This window comes from Vipera ursinii (genome assembly GCF_947247035.1).
Source record: "Vipera ursinii genome assembly, chromosome: 1".
Classification (NCBI taxonomy): domain Eukaryota; kingdom Metazoa; phylum Chordata; class Lepidosauria; order Squamata; family Viperidae; genus Vipera; species Vipera ursinii.
In genome coordinates, this window is record NC_139512.1 from 13,291,046 (window position 1) to 13,313,427 (window position 22,382).

Here is a 22,382-nt window from a genome sequence, read left to right on the forward strand (position 1 = left end):
AAGGGCCAAGGTTGCCTATCCCTGCCTTAGTCCAAAGGCAGCTCTGCTTTTGTCTCTGAGAAGGATTCCCAACTCCTGGCTGGCCCTAACCCATCTCCTCCTCAGGGATGCGGAGAGATTAGCTGTCCTGTCGATGGGCGCCCGGACACCTCCCTGTGCGACTGTCATTTCTGCCCTCCGTTGCTTCCCAACACGATGACTTTCATGCTCTACAAATCACCTTTTCCCCAGGTGAAGCAACCGCACCTGAGCTCCAATAATAGCCCTCATTTTCCAATGCAAATTGAAATTATGAGCCATCACGGCCACAAAACCTCTCGTCCTCAGCCTTTCCCCCTCTCGGGGGACCCTTCTCTGTCGGCGACAAGCAAGGTGGTCTCCAAGAGTCACCCTTGGACCCTCTGCGTAATTCTCTCCTCCCGGCAAACATTTTACATCCAACGTGATTTATTAACAGCCTGGCCTAATTGCTTTTGTAATTAATTATTTCTGGTCTGTTGATCGGAAGACACACATCTCGTAATCAGCGCGAAATCCAATTTCCAGATTCTATTAACACCTCGGCCGGGATGCAGAGATGACAGAAGTGTCTGGCCCCAAGGGGAGGTGGGGGGGGTGGGGGTGGGATGGAAGATCTCAAGGGGTCCCCAGGGGGGGTGCCGTTTGCGGGGAGATGGTGTGAACCTCCTAGCTCAAATGCGGCAAAGGGGGTTCACTTGCCAAAAGATCCTATGGCTGCCTGTTTAAATTGCGGAGGGGAGAGGAATTCAGCGGAGGGAGGTGATCTTCCGTGAAATGGGAAAAAAATTTAAGGGGAGGGGGAGGGTGTAGGAAGAACAGGATGTCATCGTATTTCCAAATTTGGCACAGAGACATGTTTAGACAGGTCGCGTGATCCCTGATTGGCAGGATAATTGATTGGGTCCAAAGCATCTGGAATAAAAGCTGGTGTGTGTGTGTGTGTGCGTGTGTGCGCATGATTAGGGGAGGGTAATTGGGGAAAACTGTTTTAGGGGAAGCTTTAAAATGGTGTTTTTTCACACTTGGCAATTTTAAAATGGGTGGACTTCGACTCCCGGAATTCCCCAGACACATGCTTTAAGATAGGTGGACTTCAACTCCCAGAATTCCTCAGCCAGCATCCTTTAAGATGGGTGGACTTTGACGCCCAGAATTCCCCAGAGAGTATGCTTTAAGATGGGACGGACTTCAATTCTCAAAATTCTCCAGCCAGCATCTTTTTCAGACGGGTGGACTTCAACTCCCAGAATTCCCCAGTTAACCTGCTTTAAGATGGACGGACTTCCATTCCCAGAATTCCGCAGCCATCGGCCTGGTCTGATGGGTTTAGGGGTATTTTAACGCTTTGCATTAATTTATTGAATTGGGCTGTTGTATTTAATATTTTTTTAATTTTTATATATTGTATTTTATTGTATTGCCCTGTACACCGCCCTGAGTCCTTCCGGAGAAGGGCGGTATAAAAATTAAATAAAATAAATAAATAAATAAATAAATAAATAAATAAATAAATAAATAAATAAAATTTCCATTCCCAAAATCCCCCAGCCAGCATGCTTTAAGACATGTGGACTTTAACTCCCAGAATTCCCCAGGCCGTCATGCTTTAAGATGGATGGACTTCCATTCCCAAAATTCACCAGCCAGCATGCTTTAAGATATGTGGACTCTAACTCCCAGAATTCCCCAGGCCGTCATGCTTTAAGATGGATTCACTTCAACTCCAGCATGCTGGCTGAGGAATACTGGGAGTTGAAGTCCGTGCCTCACAAAGCGGCCAATGTTGAAAAAAATGCACTAAAATCTTTCCCCAGCCTACTTTTGCATTATTTCTGCTTTAAGGGATTTCATTTTCTTGGAGAAAAGCCACAAGTTGAGTGCATTGAATTAGAAACAAAACAAAACAGAAAAAACACCCACCGGCCATCGGCCATCCCCGTTCTCCGGTGTTTTGGCTTCCTCTTTTTTTATCGTCTCTACAAAATGGTGGCAATAATGTGGAAAAAGGGGGGGGGGGGAAAGAGAGACGAGAGACGACTTTTAAGCGATGGAGCTGGTTCCTTGCAGACTGCCAGAAAAAACAATTAATATAGTTTCTCTTGGATCGTGAAGGCAGTTGGCGCTTCGAAGGTGAAAAATATTTTCGCAACGGAAGTTTAACCAAATGAAAACAAGGACGGCTTCCATGTTTTCCACACATTCGACCCAGCAAGCTATTTAAATATTTAGCATACGGTTTTTGAGGGGGGAAAAAGAACTCATCAGAGGACTGAAATAGAGAAATGCGCCAACCTTTAAAAGGTTTATATTCTTTCCCTATTGGGGTGCAATCGAGAGGGCGTTAGAAGCTAAATTGCGGGACGTCCCCGATTTGCGACCACGAGGGAGCCCGGCAGGTCCGTTGCTAAGCGAGACTGTTGTTAAGTGGGTTTTGCCTCATTTTACGACCTTTCCTGCCGCACTCGTTGAGGGAATCACTGCGGCTGTTAAAGTTAGTCACCTGGTTGTTAAGTGAATTGGGATTCCCCCCCCCCCATTGATTTGGCCAAAAGGGATCATGTGACCCCGGGGCGCTGCGACCCGTCGTAAATAGGAGTCAGTTTGCCAAAGGGCTGAATTTTGTTTATGTGACCCTGGGGAGACCACAACGGTCGTCAAGTGTGAAAAATGATCCTAAATCACGCTTTCCGGTGCCGTTGTTAACTCTGAATGGTCACTAAACAAGTGACTGTAAGTCAAGGACTTGTTTACAGCGTCCCTAAGATCATTCATTCATTCATTCATTCATTCATTTATTCACTCACGCACTCTTATTCATTCATTCATTCATTCACTCACTCACTCACTTATTCACTCATTCATTCACTCACTCACTCACTCACTCATTCGTTTGTTTATTTATTTATTTATTTATGTGTTTATTTATTGGTATATCTGATATTTATATATAATATTTATATTTATTTATAATATCTGAGATTTTATTACCCGGCTCAGCAGTTCAAATTTTTCCTCTTCTGTTACAGGAATTCAATTTACTTTTCTCTCATGGTTCATCTCTTATCAATACTATCCAGAGACTCCTCGGCTTACGACCACAACGAAGCCCAAAAATGTCTGCCGTTAAGCGAGACATTCGTTAAGTGAGTTTCACCCCCTTTTGCAGACTTCCTCACCACAGGTTGCTAAGCGAATCACTGCAGGTCTTAAGTTAGTAAGATGGGTGTTAAGTGAATCTGGCTTCCCCCCCCCCCATGGTCGCAAAAGAGGATCACGTGGCCCCCGGGGATGCTGCAAATCGTCATAAATAGGAGTCACTTGCCAAGCGCCTGGATTTTTTATCATATGACCACAACAGTTGTAAGTGTGAAAAACTTTTTTCAGTGCCGTCGCAACATTGAACTGTTGCGACGGCATGAACTGTTGCAAGTTTGACTTACCCCCATTCATTTAGCGAAGGTTCGAAAGGACAGCGGCATTGAAGAAAAAGTGACTTACGACCGGTCCTCGCACTTATGACCACCTGCGTGGTCATGTGATCAAAATTCAGGCCCTGGGCAAACCGGTTGCAGGGTCCTGGGGTCACATGATCACTGTTTGTAATCTTCCCAGCTGGCTTCCGACAAGCAAGGTCAACAGGGGGAGGGGGGAATTATTCGCTTAACGACCACCCGGTTCACTGAAGAACTGCAATGATTAACTTAACAACCGTGCCCCCCCCAAAAAAAAGATTTCAAAATTGATGTCTCCTCGCTTAACAACTGCCTTGCTTAGCAAAGAAGTTGGGGCTGTAAGTCAAGGATCTTCCGTACTGAGTATTGAGTATATCACCTTGGTTACTCCTTGCTCCACTTATTAATATAACATTATCTTTCTGCTAGGGAATTCTGGGAGTTGAAGTTGACACACCTTAAAGCTGCTATGGTTGTGAGACTCTAGGCTAAATGAAGCCAGTTCCTCTATTCCTCCTTTAAGAATAACAGAATATCAGAGTTGGAAGGGACCTTGGAGGTCATCTAGTCCAACCCCCTGTTCAGGCAGGAAACCCTATACCATTTTAGACAAGTAGCTGTCCAGTTTCTTCTCAAAAACTTCCAGTGTTGGAGCATTCACCACTTCTGGAGGCAGGTTGTTCCACTGGTTAATTGTTCTGACTGTCGGGAAGTTTCTCCTTAGTTCTAGGTTGCTTCTCTCCTTGACTAGTTTCCATCCGTTGCTTCTTGTCCTGCCTTCAGGGGCTTTGGAGAATAGCTTGACTCCCTCTTCTTTGGGGCAGCTCCTGAGATACTGGAAGGCTGCTATCCTGTCACCCCTCGTCCTTCTCTTCATTAAACCACATTTGGGCACCCATTGAAAGGAAAAGAGGCCATATGTGCACACATTTTTAGGTGCGCTTTTCACTTCCTTTCAGACATTCAGCCTGCCAAACCAGGGTCTTTCCACAAGCAACGAGAGCAAGGGAGCCTTGGAGAATAATTGCAGGTTTTGGAGACTGTCCGAAATGTAAAATTTTGGAAGGACAGCCAAGACCAGGTTTTGCAATTTCCTTTGGATTTGCTGGTGATTTCTCCAGCTTAGCACAACCTCCATTCTCTCTGGCTGGTGTGAAACACACTCAATTTCCTTCCCTGAAACATTTTGCACATATTACGTTGCTCCAACTGTTTTCATTTTTTTATGTTTTGGATTTTTGTTGTTTTTTTGTACTTTCAGGAGCGGCAAAGGAACTTTCCTGTTTATCAGTTTTGCCGAAGCCATGTGGGAGCCACGCTTTCCAAAAAATGACAATTGTTAGTAAATTTGCCAGAAATGAATCATTGATTCCAGCTGCACAGGCAGGCTTTCTTGAAAACAGGATCTTAGTTGCCTGAGTCTGGAATCCGGAGAAGCAAATAATAATAAAAAAATTAAAATAACAAATACAAAATAGTCCTCAACATATGACCGTAATGGAACCAGAGTAAACACCAGTTTCTGGCAAAAAGCACAAATTAGGGTTTGGTGGCTACGCAAACGGTGGTAAATGTCAGCCTGCGGTTCAAAAAGGCTGCCTTAGCCTAACCAGGTTTGCCAAAAACCCAGCACTGCTAATCTCTACAAGCTAATCATGGTTAGTTCAATCCCGGTTAGATTTCCCTGCAGCTTTTTTGGGGGCGGGGGGAGTTGCCTGCTTGTCTATTTATGGTTCTCAAGAGGAAACATAAATCTAAATGGAAACTATTGTACTTACTTCGTGTTTTCCCTTCATGTGACAAATGTTGATGTCGTGTTTATTCGATCGCCAGGTCATTTTCTGTGTGTCAAGAGCAGAACAAAAAAAAAAGCACATCAAATTTTAAAAAAGGCACGGTGGATAACTCAGAAAAATACCTCCCCCCCGACATACACCCTGCCTTCCTCCCCACCCCCTTTCAACAAAACCCATTGACATTGCAAACCCCAAATTATGGCTGGCTGGGGCGTCTTTAAATTTAAAAAAAAAATCTCATGATTGCTCATCTGTTTGCATCACATCAGCCGAGAGGAATCTGCAAGTTTAAAATGCAAATTTAAAAGCCCTCCGATGCCTTTCCGTGCCGCCAAAAAGAACAATTCCATCGCACCCCGGGAAATTAGGGCACCTTTTAATTTTTATTTTTTATTTTTTGAGTTTTTCCTCAATTTCCGTTGTTTGCAATCTTCCTGCCCGGTTCTGCCTCCGCTTGCGTTGCTCGTGTTTGCAATTGGGATTAACAGTTTTGCAAACCTCTGCATTTCAGTCTGGAAACCTGTGCCGAAGACCTGCTTTCTGCGCACGGATGCCGTTTTCCTCAAGAATATTTTATTTTTTATACACACCCAAAGATGTGTGGCCTTATATCTAGAGTCGGTGCACGTGTCTGTATGTGTATAACAGTCCTGGACTTACAACCGTTCAACATTGGAAGTTTTTAAGAAGAGACTGGACAGCCAACTTGTCTGAAATGGTATAGCCCAGGGGTAGGCAACTTTGGCTCTCTTATGACTCATGGACTTCAACTCCCAGAATTCCTGAGCCTGCCATGCTGAGGGGAAAGGGAGAGGTTTCCATGCTGAGCTATGCCGGCTCAGGAATTCTGGGAGTTGAAGTCCACCAGTCATAAAAGAGCCAAGGTTGCCTACCCCTGCTGTACATTCTTCAAACAGGTTAAAAGGCCGCTGGGGCCAAGGGTCCTGTGTTGACTGGGGAATTCTGGGAGTTGAAGTCTACAATATCTCAGGGGCTGCCCCAAAGAAGAGGCAGTCAAGCACTTCTCCAAAGCCCCTGAAGGCAGGACAAGCGTCCTATGTTGACTGGGGAATTCTGGGAGTTGAAGTCTACAAGTCATAAAAGGGCTAGTTTGAAGACCCCTATACTATACTATACTATACTATACTATACTATACTATACTATACTATTACTATTACTATTACTATTAATAATATAATATATAGTGTAGTATCCCCTTCATGGATTACTGCCTTGTCGTGGCGAAGGGGCTTGCGTAATTCAATGAAGCTATGAGCTATGCCATGCAGGGCCACCCAAGACGGACAGATCATAGCAGAGAGTTCTGACAAAACCTGATTCACTGGAGAAGGAAATGGCAACCCACTCCAGTATCTTTGCCATGAAAACCCTATGGACAGTACCAAAAGGCAAAACGATATGATGCTAGAAGATGAGCCCCTCAGGTCGGAAGGCGTCCAATATGCTACTGGGGAAGAGCAGAGGGCTAGTACTAGTAGCGCCAGAAAGAATGAAGCGACTGGGCCAAAGCCGAAAGGACGCTCAGCTGTGGATGTGTCTGGTGGTGAAAGGAAAGTCCGATGCTGTAAAGATTTTTTCTTCATAGGAACCTGGAATGTAAGATCCATGAATCAAGGAAAGCTGGACGTGGTCAAACAAGAGATGTCAAGACTGAACATCGACATCTTAGGTATTAGCGAACTAAAATGGACAGGAATGGGTGAATTTAATTCAGATGACCATCAGGTATACTACTGCGGGCAAGAATCCCTCAGAAGAAATGGAGTAGCCTTCATAGTCAAGAAAAGAGTAGGAAAATCAATACTGGGATACAATCCTCAAAATGACAGAATGATCTCAGTTCGAATCCAAGGGAAACCATTCAATATCACAGTAGTCCAAGTCTATGCCCCAACCACCAGTGCTGAAGAGGATGAAATTGACCGGTTCTATGAAGCCCTACAGCACCTTATAGAACTAACACCAAAAAATGATGTCCTTATCATCATGGGTGATTGGAATGCTAAAGTAGGAAGCCAAAAGATAACTGGAATAACAGGCAAGTTTGGCCTTGGAGTACAAAATGAAGCAGGGCACAGGCTGATAGAATTTTGTCAAGAGAATACGATGGTCATAGCAAACACTCTTTTCCAACAACCCAAGAGACGGCACTACACATGGACATCACCAGACGGTCAACACAGAAATCAGATTGACTATATGCTCTGCAGCCAAAGATGGAGAAGCTCTATACAGTCGGTAAAAACAAGACCAGGAGCTGACTGTGGCTCAGACCATGAGCTTCTCCTTGCAAAGTTTAGGCTTAAACTGAAGAAAGTAGGGAAAAGCACTAGGCCACTCAGGTATGAATTAAATCATATCCCTGTTGAATATACAGTAGAGGTGACAAATAGATTTAAGGAATTAAATCTGATAGACAGAGTGCCTGAAGAACTATGGACAGAGGTTCACGACATTGTACAACAGGTAGCAACCAAAACCATCCCAAAGAAAAAGAAATGCAAGAAAGCAAAATGGCTGTCTGAGGAAGCTTTGCAAATAGCTGAGGAAAGGAGGAAAGCGAAAGGCAAGGGAGAAAAACATAGATACGCCCAATTGAATGCAGAATTCCAGAGAATAGCTAGAAGAGATAAGAATGCCTTCTTAAATGAACAGTGCAAAGAAATAGAAGAAAACAATAGAATAGGGAGGACCAGAGATCTTTTCAAGAAAATTGGAGAGATGAAGGGAACATTCCATGCAAAAATGGGCATGATAAAGGACCAAAATGGCAGGGACCTAACAGAGGCAGAAGAGATTAAGAAGAGGTGGCAAAATTACACAGAAGAACTATACAAGAATGAGCTGATAATCACAATGAGGTGGTCACTGACCTCGAGCCAGACATCCTAGAATGTGAAGTGAAGTGGGCCTTAGAAAACCTGAGCAACAACAAAGCTAGTGGAGGTGACAGTATTCTAGCTGAGCTATTCAAAATCTTAAAAGAGAGTGCAGTAAAAGTGCTACACTCAATTTGCCAGCAAATTTGGAAAACTCAACAGTGGCCACAGGATTGGAAAAGATCAGTTTACATTCCAATTCCAAAGAAAGGCAGTGCCAAAGAATGTTCAAACTATCGCACCATTGCACTCATTTCTCATGCTAGTAAAGTCATGCTTAAAATCCTACAAGCTAGACTTCAGCAGTATGTGGATCGAGAACTACCAGAAGTACAGGCAGGATTTCGAAGAGGCAGAGGAACTAGAGATCAAATTGCCAACATACGCTGGATCATGGAGAAAGCTTGGGAGTTCCAGAAAAACATCTACTTCTGCTTCATTGACTATGCTAAAGCCTTTGATTGTGTGGATCATAACAAACTCTGGCAAGTTCTTAAAGAGATGGGCGTACCAGACCATCTTATTTGTCTCTTGAGAAAACTATATGTGGGCCAAGAAGCAACAGTGAGAACTGGACACGGAACCACTGATTGGTTCAAAATTGGGAAAGGAGTCCGGCAAGGCTGTATACTGTCGCCCTGCCTATTTAACTTATATGCAGAGCACATCATGAGAAAGGCAGGGCTAGATGAATCAAAAGTTGGAATTAAGATTGCCGGGAGAAATATCAACAACCTAAGATATGCAGATGATACCACTCTAATGGCAGAAAGTGAAGAAGAACTAAAGAGCCTCTTGTTGCGGGTGAAGAAGGAGAGTGCAAAACTTGGGTTGAAACTTAACATTAAGAAAACCAAGATCATGGCATCCGGCCCTCTTAATTCCTGGCAAATAGATGGGGAAGAAATGGAGGTAGTGACAGATTTTATTTTCCTGGGCTCCAAGATCACCGCAGATGGGGACTGTAGCCAAGAAATTAAAAGACGCTTGCTCCTGGGGAGGAAAGCCATGGCAAATCTAGACAGCACACTAAAAAGCAGAGACATCACCCTGTCAACAAAAGTGCATATAGTCAAGGCTATGGTCTTCCCAGTTGCAATGTATGGCAGTGAAAGTTGGACCATAAGAAAGGCTGAGCGCCAAAGAATGGAGGCCTTTGAACTGTGGTGCTGGAGAAGACTCCTGCAAGTCCCTTGGACTGCAAGGCGATCAAACTGGTCAGTCCTAGAGGAGATCAACCCTGACTGCTCTTTAGAAGGCCAGATCCTGAAGCGGAAAATCAAATACTTTGGCCACCTAATGAGAAGGAAGGATTCACTGGAGAAGAGCCTAATGCTGGGAAAGATTGAGGGCAAGAGAAGAAGGGGACGACAGAGAATGAGGTGGCTGGATGGAGTCACTGAAGCAGGAGGCGTGAGCTTAAATGGACTCCAGAAGATGGTAGAGGACAGGAAGGCCTGGAGGAACGTTGTCCATAGGGTTGCGATGAGTCGGACACGACTTCGCAGCTAACAACAACAAAGCGACAGGAGAATTAAAAAAGCCGAAACAATCTAAAAAAATAGAAATAAAAAGGAGGTTATTCCTTTAAGCCAAACCGGACAGGAGTTTTAGGCAATATAGAGAAAAAGGGAATTTCTTTAAGTGGAGGTAGGCTGAAATTGGTTAATAATAATAATAATAATAATAAATATAATAATAAATATAATAATAATATTAATATTAATACAATAATAATACAACAATAATAATACAATAATAATAATAATAATAATAATAATAATTAATACCAAACATCCACATCTGCCTATCCCATGTCCTTGGTAAGGACTCGATAGGTAGACAAAAATGCCAAATCCAGTCTGAACATCTGGCTGACTGTGCGATGATTAATAATAATAATAATAATAATAATAATAATAATAATAATAATAATAATAATAATAATAATAGCATGCCAGTTGCCAAGCTTCTGAATTCTGATCACATGACCCTAGAGAGGTGCAATGGTCATAAATGCGAAAAAATGGTCAGAAGTGACTTTTTTCAGACTTGTAGGATTAGAAGATTGTCCATTTGTAAATTTGAACGGTCACTAGTGTAAATGAGTAGTCCTAAGTTGTGGTCTGTAATAATAATAAAATGATGATGATGATGATGTTGGAAGGGACCTTGGAGGTCATCTAGTCCAACCCCCTGCTCAGGCAGGAAACCTTATACCATTTTAGACAAATGGCTGTCCAGTCTCTTCTTAAAAACCTCCAGTGTTGGAGCATTCACCGCTTCTGGAGGAAAGTTGTTCCACTGGTTAGTTGTTCTCACTGTCAGGAAATTCCGCCTTATATTCTAGGTTGCTTCTCTCCTTGACTAGTTTCCACCCGTTGCTTCTTGTCCTCCCTTCACGGGCTTTGGAGAATAGCTTGACTCCCTCTTCTTTGGGGCAGCCCCTGAGATACTGGAAGACTGCTATCATGTCACCCCTCGTCCTTCTCTTCGTTAAACTAGACATCCCCAATTCCAGCAACCGTTCTTCATATGTTTTAGCCTCCAGTCCCCTGATCATCTTTGTTGCTCTTCTCTGCACTCTTTCTAGAGTCTCAACATCTTTTTTACACCCTGGTGACCAAAACTGGAGGCCGTATTCCAAGTATGGCCTTACCAAGGCCTTGTAAAGTGGTATTAACACTTCACGTAATCTTGATTCTATCCCTCTGTTAATAATAATAAAATAATAATAATAACCACATCAAGGTTGTGCCTAATTCGGGTTTAATTACAGTCGTATCTCGAAGGCAACCTGTATTTATTGAGGATTTTTCTGCTAGGCTTGCTAGAATGGCAATACAGCCCAATTCTTCACTTTATTTGAGTGGCTGTAAATCTGCAAATCAATTTTACAAGCAGAGAGCAAATCTGTTGAAAGAAACGCAATGGGGACAATTTTTATGTTTTACCCTGCGGCAAGTAAACCAACTCTGATTGTTAGGTGTTGTCGTTTTTTTTCCTCTTGTTGCTTGGCCAATCTTATTTATTTTTATTTATTTTTATTTTTATTTTTTGCAATTGCTGGCTCTTGAGTGTGTTGCTGCTGTTAGAAACCTCAGGGGGGGGAAGTGTCAAGTCCTTTCGGTTCAGTGTTGCGAACCTCAACTCCCAGAATTCCCCTCTTGCCAAGTGAATTCTGGGAATGGAAGTCCAGGCATCTTAAAGTCGCCAAGACTGAGAAATGTTGTTCGGGGGGGTGGGGCGGGAAGTTGAGTGACAGGACAAATTGCAAAAGGTCCTTACAATCCCGACTCAGAATTGAAATGACACTCAGAAATTGTTGAGGTCCTTAATCCGCCGCCGTGTGACTGGACCTACTTTACAACGTTTTTTTTTCCTGCTGGTCATTAAACAAACACCATGGTTGTTAAGGAACTCTCTGATATCAATGGTTTGGGGTTTTTTTGTTTTTTGTTTTTGCTAAAAACCAAATGCCGGAAACCAGCAACCATATTGAAAATTGCAATTGTGTAAGAGGTTCCCTTACTCGGGAGTAAATTTCACAGACTACCAGTTTTAAAAACATATCTACCATCCTGGATGCCGACTCCAACAAGCATGTTGCATGTTACTTTTTAGAGTTTTATTTTACTTTCTTTCTTTCTTTCTTTCTTTCTTTCTTTCTTTCTTTCTTTCTTTCTTTCTTTCTTTCTTTCTTTCTTTCTTTCTTTCTTTCTTTCTTTAAAATCTAAAACAGCTAGACACAAGGACTGTTTCCCCCCCTCATGCCATCACTCTGTTAAACAGCTAATTCCCACAACACAGTCAACTTATTCCTAAACTATTCCTTATTTTCTTATGACTATAACTTTGTGGCGTGCATCCTACGATCTATAGGAGACTGGACAGCCATTTGCCTGAAATGGTATAGGGTTTCCCGCCTGAGCAGGGGGTTGGACTAGATGACCTTGAAGATCCCTTCCAACTACTTCTTCTTCTTCTTCTTCTTCTTCTTCTTCTTCTTCTTCTTCTTCTTCTTCTTCTTCTTCTTCTTCTTCTTCTTCTTCTTCTTCTTCTTCTTCTTCTTATTATTATTATTATTATTATTATTATTATTATTATTATTATTCTAATTGTTTTATTTATGCTTTAGGTCGATTGCTTATTTAGCATCCTATGACCATCGCTGAGTGTTGTAGCCTATGATTTACGATGAATGTTTTTTTATGATAATCGTGATTTATCACTTGTTGCTTGTATGTACGGTAGTGGCCAAAATTGTGGAAACCTTTTGGGGGGAAAGTGTACAGTAGAAATGCCACCTTTGGTTAAGTTTCCACCCATTTTTCTTCTAATTTCTTGACAACTGCAGCCTTGTTCACTTAATAATACTATTTTACATCGCTTTCTGGGCAACTGGTCAACTCTTTGCACTATAACTTTAATTTGATTACGTTTTACAAGCTCACTAAATGAAAGAACACAACCCCCCCCAACCAACTTGATAGCGATCACATAACACACTGACAAATGTCCTCCTCTTGGCTTCAATACATGGCATCAATAACTGGATCCTACTGTGATCTGATTGGCTCATTGTCAAAACCCAGCTGTATTGAACAACTTTCGTCCAGTCTCCAACCTTCGCTTTCTTGCGAAGGTTGTTGAGAGTGTGGTGGCGCATCAGCTCCCTCTGGTCCTGGATGAAACGGATTATCTGGACCCTTACCAATCGGGTTTCAGGCCCGGGCACAGCACGGAGACGGCATTGGTCGCTCTGATGAATGATCTCTGGAGGGCTCGGGATAGGGGATATTCCTCTGTCCTAGTCCTATTAGACCTCTCGGCGGCTTTCGATACCATCGACCATGGTATCCTGCTGCGGCGTCTCAGGGGATTGGGAGTGGGAGGCACAGTTTTTCAGTGGTTCTCCTCCTATCTCCTGGGACGCTCGCAGTCGGTGTTGGCAGGGGGTCAGAGGTCGACCCCTAGGACTCTCGCTTGTGGAGTTCCTCAGGGGTCGGTCCTCTCGCCTCTCCTGTTCAACATCTACATGAAACCGCTGGGTGAGATCATTCGTGGTTTTGGAGTTGGGTATCATCAATATGCCGATGATACCCAACTTTTTATTTCGACCCCAAACCACCCCAGTGATGCCCTCGCTGTGATGTCCCATTGCCTGGAGGCGGTTCGGGTCTGGATGGGGAGGAACAGACTTCAACTCAACCCTGACAAGACTGAGTGGCTGTACATTCCAGCATCCCGGGACACCCGGGATGTTCCATCTCTTTCTATGGGGGGTGAGCTCTTACCCCCCGTGGATAGGGCTCGCAACTTGGGAGTCCTCCTAGATTCACAACTCACTTTGGATGATCATATAGTGGCCGTGACTAGGGGGGCTTTTGCCCAGGTTCGCCTGGTGCGCCAGTTGCGGCCCTATCTGGACCGGGATGCCTTATGTACGGTCACTCATGCGCTCGTGACCTCTCACCTAGACTACTGTAATGCTCTCTACATGGGGCTTCCCTTGAAGACTACTCGGAGGCTCCAACTGGTACAGAATGCAGCCGCGAGAGTTGTCTTGGGAGTTTCCCGGTACTCCCATGTTACACCTTTGCTCCGTGAGCTGCATTGGTTACCAGTTGTCTTCCGGGTAAGGTTCAAGGTCTTGGTTATGATCTTTAAGTCCCTACATGGCATGGGTCCGCGATACCTCGAGGACCACCTGCTGCCGGCGTCGACTCCCCTCCGCCCTGTGCGCGCCCACAGAGAGGGCCTCCTCAGGGTGCCGCCAGTCAAGGAATGTCGACTGGTGGCCCCCAGGGGGAGGGCCTTCTCTGTGGGTGCTCCGGCATTATGGAACCAACTGCCGGTTGAGCTCCGGACGGCATCGGACCTCCGATCCTTCCGTCGCGGGTTGAAGACCCATTTATTTGAACTAGCGGGTCTGGCCTGATGGGTATATGGGTTTTTATAGGTTTTTTATTATTTTATCATTCTTGTTTTAATTGGGCATTGGTTTAATTTTCTTTTAATTTTTGTATTGTTATTTATATATGCCCTGTGAACCGCCCTGAGTCCCTTAGGGAGAAGGGCGGTATAGAAATCTCAATAAATTAAATTAAATTAAATTAAAAACAAGAGGACACCTGATTGGCTCTCATTGGCTCATTGACTACAACCACATGAAGGGAAGCTAGCTGATATCCACCTAAGCAAGTTGCGCTTCCTGTTTCTGGTTATTTGGCTATGTAACTTTTCATAGAATACAGCACAGATAATTGAACAAACTTTGTTGCATTACATTCTTGATTAAATTATCTTTCCATCGATATATAATTTTATGGTACTGCTGCAAAAAAAATATGGTGTTATTAGTCATCAAACCTCAAAAATACACTTTTCCCAAAAGGTTTCCACAATTTTGGCCACTACTGTACACTGAGAGCTTCTGCACCAGAGAGAAATTCCTTGTGTGTCCTAATCACACTTGCCTGATAAAGAATTCTATTCTATTTTATTTTTAAGATCTTTTTTTTTAAAAAAAACCCGCCTTTATTCTTTTTGGTGAAAAACTTTAAGGTGGCAAACATTCCTAATACTCCTTCCCCACTCCTGTTTTCCCCACAACAATCCTATGAGGTGGGTTTGGCTAAGAGGGAGGGCCTGATCCAAAGTCACCCAGCTGGCTTTCATACCTAAGGAGGACTAGAACTCACCGTCTCCTGGTGATTGGCCCAATGTCACCCAGTTGGCTTTCATGCCTAGGGTGGGACTAGAACTCACCGTCTCCTGGTGACTGGCCCAAAGTCATCCACCCAGCTTTCATGCCTAAGGTGGTTCTAGAACTCACCGTCTCCTGGTGATTGGCCCAAAGTCACCCAGCTGGCTTTCATGCCTAAGGTGGTTCTAGAACTCACCGTCTCCTGGTGATTGGCCCAAAGTCACCCAGCCGGCTTTCACGCCTAAAGTGGACCTAGAACTTACCACCTCTTGATGTTTGGCCCAAAGTCACTTAGACAGCTTCCATGCCTATGGCAGGACTAGAACTCACCGTCACCTGCTGATTAGCTTACCCACCCAGCCAGCCAGCCGTAACCAATGGACCAAAATGCAATAATAATATCCTTTATACAATTGTTATGGCTCTTTCTAATCTCCAATTTAGTAGCAGGAGGAAAAAGCTTCAGCACTCACCCGGTGATAGCGCATCTCTCCAGCGGTAGCAGATTCCAAGCTGATCCGGTATAAATTATCCCTGCGGAGAAAAGACGAAAGACGGAGGGAGAGGGGGGAAAAAATGAAACTCACTGAGAGAAATAACTTTGCGGTTTCTCTTCCTCTGTCAACTCTTGGAAACCTCCCAAAACACAACCAGGCCACCTTTAACAGAATAGCAGAGTTGGAAGGGACCTTGGAGGTCATCTAGTCCAACCCCATGCTCAGGCAGGAGACCCTATCCCATTTCAGACAAATGGCTGTCCAGTCTCTTCTTTAAAACTTCCAGTGTTGGAGCATTACAACTGGAGGCAAAACTTTCCACTGATGAATTGTTTTTACTGTCAGGAAATTTCTCCTTAGTTCCTGGTTGCTTCTCTCCTTGATTAGTTTCCATCCATTGCTTCTTGTCCTGCCTTCAGGTGCTTTGGAGAATTGGTTGACACACACACCCCTCTTTGTGGCAAGCCCTTAGATATCGCAACACTGCTATCATGTCACCCCTGGCCCTTTTTTTCATTAAAACAAGACTTCTTTAAAAACAAACCGACAATAAAGAAACAAAGACTGAATTTGTAAAGAATGTTTGCAAAGCAAGAACATCCCAGAGTCCCAGGGATAGGCAGCCTTGGCTCTTTTATGACTGGTGAACTTCAACTCCCAGAATTCCTGAGCCAGTCACGCTGAGGGGAAAGGGAGAGGTTTCCAAGCTGAGCCATGCCGGCTCAGGAATTCTGGGAGTTGAAGTCCATGAGTCATAAAAGAGCCAAGGTTGCCTACCCCTGGCCTAGGCCGCTTTATGACTCATGGACTTCAACTCCCAGAATTCCTGAGCCAGCCACGCTGAGGGGAAAGGGAGAGGTTTCCAAGCTGAGCCATGCTGGCTCAGGAATTCTGGGAGTTGAAGTCCACGAGTCATAAAGGAGCCAAGGTTGCCTACCCCTGGCCTAGGCCGCTTTATGACTCGTGGACTTCAACTCCCAGAATTCCTGAGCCAGCCACGCTGAGGGGAAAGGGAGAGGTTTCCAAGCTGAGCCATGCCGGCTCAGGAATTCTGGGAGTTGAAGTCCACAAGTCATAAAAGAGCCAAGGTTGCCTACCCCTGCTCTAGTCCAAGGAAGAGAGGGATTAGGAGTGATATAATATAGGGGGCCCCAACCCCTTGGGCTGTGGCCTGTTTGGAACCGGGCCACATGATCACATGACTGCAGGGACGCTACGACGGACAATTGTTGAACAAATAAATGGTCGGAGGTCAGGGACTAGATGATCTCTAATGTGATTCTGTTAGAGGGATGTTTCTTTTCCAGCTGATTTTATCAAACAAGATAACTAAGTAAATGTAACTCAGTCCAGCCTGCACCAACGCCATGTGCATTTATCTCCATACTTTTTTTTCCTTCCTTCCTTCCTTCCTTCCTTCCTTCCTTCCTTCCTTCCTTCCTTCCTTCCTTCCTTCCTTCCTTCCTTCCTTCCCTACCTTTTCCTTCCATCCTTCCTTCCCTTTTCTTTCCTTCCTTCCTTCCCACCTACCCTCCCTCCCTTTTCTTCCTCTCTCCCTTTTCCTTGCTTGCTTCCTTCCCTCCTTCCCCTCTCCCTCCCTCTTTCTCTCCTTTCTTCCCCTCCCTCCTTCCCTCCTAACCTCCCCTTCTCTCTTTCCCTCCTTCTCTCCTTTCTTCCCTCCTCCCTCCCTCCCTTTGATTAGTGTGCCACATATCTCGTTGAGCTATATTACGTATTTTTCAACCTCAGAAACTTTAAGTTGTGTAGACTCCCAGAATTCTCACGGAGTTTTGAAAATTGGGAGTCCACACATCTTAATAATACTGACTCCGTGGGCTGCTCCCCACCCATCCATCTTGCAAACCCCAGCATCCCCAACCCCGCACGGAATTCTGGGAAAGGCGATCCCCCTCCAATTTGGAGGGCAGCTGTTTTTTTGGGAACGGGTGCTTCGGTGATCCCCATCAGCTCTTTCTCTTGCCAGACAATTATAGCCCCAGGCCGGTGTCTTTTCGGCTGTTGCCGCTGCAATTCAAGGGGAACGTACGCTCTGGGGAATCCGGCTCCATCTTGTGCACATCTGTCCTTCTTTAAACTTTTATCCATCCCCATTAAATCGAGACTCAGCGGCTTGAAGAAGCCGTTGGCCAGCTGCGTTGCCAGGCAGGCCTCTCATTTGGAGTCAGCCAAATGAGACACCGGAGAGCATCCAGATGTTTTTTTTCCCCCCAACCGGCTTCATGTTCTGAGCCTCTGCGTCGCGAAACCGAGCCGTAACGGAAGTGGAAACCCTGCTTTATCATGCCTCGGTAAGACCACACTTGGAATGCAGAATAAATAAATAAAAAATGTTGAGACTCTTAAATGCCTTCTAATTGTCAGGACGTGCGAATTGTGATTAGGAGAGCTTTGAACCGGCATGGTAAATAAGCCAGGGGTAGGCAACCTTGGCTCTTTTATGACTGGTGGACTTCAACTCCCAGAATTCCTGAGCCAGCATGGCTCAGCTTGGAAACCTCTCCCTTTCCCCTCAGCATGGCTGGCTGAGGAATTCTGGGAGTTGAAGTCCACGAGTCATAAAGCGGCCTAGGCCAGGGGTAGGTGACCTTGGCTCTTTTATGACTGGTGGACTTCAACTCCCAGAATTCCTGAGCCAGCATGGCTCAGCTTGGAAACCTCTCCCTTTCCCCTCAGCATGGCTGGCTCAGTAATTCTGGGAGTTGAAGTCCACCAGTCATGAAAGGGCCAAAGTTTCCCCCATGCTGGCTCAGGAATTCTGGGAGTTGAAGTCCACCAGTCATGAAGCGGCCTAGGCCTAGGCCAGGGGTAGGCAATCTTGGCTCTTTTATGACTCGTGGACTTCAACTCCCAGAATTCCTGAGCCGGCATGGCCCAGGTTGGAAACCTCTCCCTTTCCCTTCAGTGTGGCCGGCTCAGGAATTCTGGGAGTTGAAGTCCACCAGTCATAAAAGAGCCAAGGTTGCCTAACCCTGGTATAAGCTCTCCTTCCTGTCGCAGTGGGTTGGACTAGAAGACCTCTGAGGTCCCTTTCAAATTTCTTCTGCTGGCTGTTACTGTATTTACCCGAAAATAAGACCAGGTGTTATATTAATTTTTGCTCCAAAAGATGCATGAGGTCTTATTTTCCAGTTAGGTCTTATTTGGTGGGGGGAAATATGGTAATAAATGCGTCTGGCTGATGATCTTAACTGGGGCTTATTTTGGGGGGTGGGGCTTATATTACGAGCTTCCTGAAAAAATCAGGCTAGGGTTTATTTTTTGGTTGGGTCTTATTTTGGGGAAAATATGGTAGGTAACTGGGGGCTCCTTCTTCTCCTATCTGACGGGTTGCTAGGCAGATTCCCTTCCCTGCTTCTCTCAAGGTTACCTACACACTGGTTAGGTTTCATAGAGCACAGAGCCGTACAGCTGGAAGGGACCTCAGAGGTCTTCTAGTCCAACCCCCTGCCAAGGGCAGGAGACCTTATAGAGTTAGACCATACCGGTTCAAAGCTCTCGTAATCACAATTCGCACGTCTCTTGTTTTGCGCCCTGGACTGTAAACATCCTGTTCCTGTTCATCAGTGCTGTGGGGACAGAGCAAGCGGCTGCGTTGTGGTGATGCTGTGATCGACACACTAGGAGGTGGCAATGTTGTTCAGGCTACCCTCAGTGTGGTGGGAAGGGGTGGGTGGGTGGAGGGAGGGCAGGCTGATGAAGATGTGGCTGTTTGGCTGCAGGGGGGCAGCTGGACCTAGAGGGAGAGGTGCACACTTTTATAAAGGGTGTGTCTGCACATTGTTACCCCACAATCTCAGCTGTGTTCCTCTGGATTTAAAAGCACCATTAAAAAAACATAAATAGATAAAATGCTATGCTCAGAAGGGTGTAAAACACACCTGTTCTGTTCTGTTCTGTTCCATTATTCCTATTCCTATTCCTGTCCTCTCCTTGTTCCATTCCATTCCATATGTTCTATTCTATTCTATTCTATTCTATTCTATTCTATTCTATTCTATTCTATTCTATTCTATTCTATTCTAAACTAATTTTCTATATTCTATTCTATTCATTTTCTATATTCTATTCTATTCTATTCTATTCTATTCTATTCTATTCTATTCTATTCTAAACTAATTTTCTATATTCTATTCTATTCATTTTCTATATTCTATTCTATTCTATTCTATTCTATTCTATTCTATTCTATTCTATTCTATTCTATTCTATTCTATTCTAAACTAATTTTCTATATTCTATTCTATTCATTTTCTATATTCTATTCTATTCTATTCTATTCTATTCTATTCTATTCTATTCTATTCTATTCTATTCTATTCTATTCTATTCTATTCTATTCTATTCTATTCTAAACTAATTTTCTATATTCTATTCTATTCATTTTCTATATTCTATTCTATTCTATTCTATTCTATTCTATTCTATTCTATTCTATTCTATTCTATTCTATTCTATTCTATTCTATTCTATTCTATTCTATTCTATTCTATTCTATTCTACCCTACCCTACCCTACCCTACTCTACTCTACTCTACAAAATTACATAACATGCATCTGATGAATATTACCCTTGGCTATGTCGAGAGTATTTTTAATGAGTCTCCACCAGCTGTGTATTTTCAGGCTTTATTTTTTTGTACTGTATGTGTGCGGGGTGTGGGTGTATATAAGTATTTGTTTTTAATGATGTGAGTTTGCTCAGAGTCATTTATTTCCTCCTGCGATCTTGTTTAAATTTGGGTTTAATGGCTTTTAATGGTTATTTAAGATGGTTTGAATTGTTGATTTTATTGTACACCGCCCAAAGTCACATTGGTGAGATGGGTGACTATATAAATTTGGCAAAGAGATAAATTACGTGTACTTGAAATGGGTGGCCACATAAATCAAATCAAATAAACTGAGGGAGGGAGGGAGGGAATTAAAAAGGGAGGGAGGGAAGGAGAGAAGGGGAAGAAAGAAGGGAGGAGGGGAAGGAGGGAGGGAGAAGGAAGGGAGGGAGAAAGAGAGAATAGAGATGGAGAAAAAAGAAGAAAGGAGAGAAGGAGGGAAGGAGAGAAGGGGAGGGAATAAAGAAGGGAAAGAGGGAAGGAGACAAGGGGAAGAAAGGAGGGAGAGAGGGAAGGAGGGAGAAGGAAGGAAGGAAGGAGAAAAAGAGATTGAGGGAGGGACAAGGGAAGAAAGGAGAGAAGGAGAGAAAGGGAGGGAGGAAGGGAGAGAGGGAAGGAAGGAAGGAAGGAAGGAAGGAAGGAAAAAGAAAGGAGGGAGGGATGAAGGAAGGGAGGGAGGAAGGCAGACAGGAAGGTAGGAAGGTAGGAAGGAAGGAAGGAAGGAAGAAGGAAGGAAAAAGAAAGGAGGGAGGGAGGAAAGCAGGAAGGTAGGAAGGAAGGAAGGAAGGAAGAAGGAAGGAAAAAGAAAGGAGGGAGGGATGAAGGAAGGGAGGGAGGGAGGGAGGAAAGCAGGAAGGCAGGCAGGAAGGAAAAAGTGAGAAGGAGAGAGCGAGGGAAGAAAGGAAGGAGAAGGAGGAAGGGAGGAGAGACAAAAAGGAAAGAGGGAGGCAGGAAAGAATGAAGAAAGGAAGGAAAAAAGGAGGGGAGGGAGGAAGGAAAGAAGAAAAGGAAGGATAAACAAAGGCGCAAGTATACTTCTGTCTAGTAGCAGAAACTATAAGCAATTCTTCCTGAGAAGGACTTTTTTTATATATATATATAAAAAAAAAATACGGCTGATCTATATCTTCTTTTCTGACGTGTTCACTTTCGGGACCTAATTTCCAAACTATCTTTGGGGAAAAAAATTCCCCTCTCAGCCAATTTCTTGGATTCTGAGCGATTGGACTCTTGCATCGCCGGCGGCAATACCTTAGCCTAATTAAGCCGGAGTAAGCCGAGAATTTTCCCCCCCAAGGAGAAGAACTTTACTCCCTACGTTGCACGATGGAAAAACCTGCCACTCGCGCCCGATTGATCGTATCTGGGACTCGACGAACGGCAACTGAACAAAGCCTTAATCCCCCCCCTGAGATCCTGGGGCACCATTAACTCGACCCTCAAATCCTAAATTAATTAATTCCCAGATTTCAGTGCCGAGGGCTGTGAAGCCACTGAAAAATTGGCAATTGTTGCCAAGATGGTGGGAGCAAGATAGTGTGGTTGTAAGATAAAGCGACCATGCCTCGCCACCCCCCCAAAAAAAACACACAATCCAAAACCCACAAAACACCTTTCTCCTTCTTTTTCCTCCACAACACAACAGCCCTGCGAGGTGGGCTGGGTTTAGAAAGATTCACCGGCTTAGCCGGCTTTCCGGCCTAAGGTAGGACTAGAATTCACCGTCTCCTGGCGATGAGTCCTAAGTCACCTAGCTGGCTTTTATTGCCGAGAAACCAACAGTCTCCCAGTGTTTGGACCAAAGTCAACCAGCTAAGCTTTCGTGTCTATGGCAGGACTAGAACTCACAGTCTCCTAGTGGCTGGCTGAAAGTCCACCAGCTAGCTTTCATGCCTAAGGCGGGACTAGAACTCACAGTCATTTAGTGATCGGCCCAAAATCAACCAGCTGGTTTGTATGCCTAAGGCAGGACTAGAACTCACTGTCTCCTGGTGATTGGCCCTAAGTCACCTAGCTGGCTTCTAAGACAGAACTAAAACTCACAGTCTCTCAGTGATTGGACCAAAGTCAACAAGCTCGCTTTCATGTCTATGGCAGGACTAGAACTCACAGTCTCCTGGTGACTGGCCTAAAATCTCACAGACGGCTTTCATGCCTAAGGCGGGACTAGAACTCACAGTGTCCTAGTGGTTGGCTGAAAGTCAACCAACTGGCTTTCATGCCTAAGGCGGGACTAGAACTCACAGTCTCCAAGTGGTTGGTTGAAAGTCAACCAGCTGGCTTTCATGCCTAAGGCGGGACTAGAACTCACAGTCTCCAAGTGGTTGGCTGAAAGTCAACCAGCTGGCTTTCATGCCTAAGGCGGGACTAGAACT

The 22,382-nt window shown here is 44.4% G+C and overlaps 1 protein-coding gene across 1 annotated transcript in view; it reads right to left on the reverse strand.

Moving 5' to 3' along the window:
* The window catches only part of SEMA6B (semaphorin 6B), a gene marked incomplete at both ends in the record, with an annotated part of 66,306 nt that overhangs the window by 38,469 nt on the left and 5,455 nt on the right, over positions 1-22,382 (reverse strand). The window contains 2 exons of the mRNA XM_083350345.1: positions 5,248-5,314; positions 15,353-15,413. Coding sequence (XP_083206471.1) covers positions 5,248-5,314; positions 15,353-15,413 — 128 coding nt within the window. The remainder of the gene's footprint in view (positions 1-5,247; positions 5,315-15,352; positions 15,414-22,382) is intronic.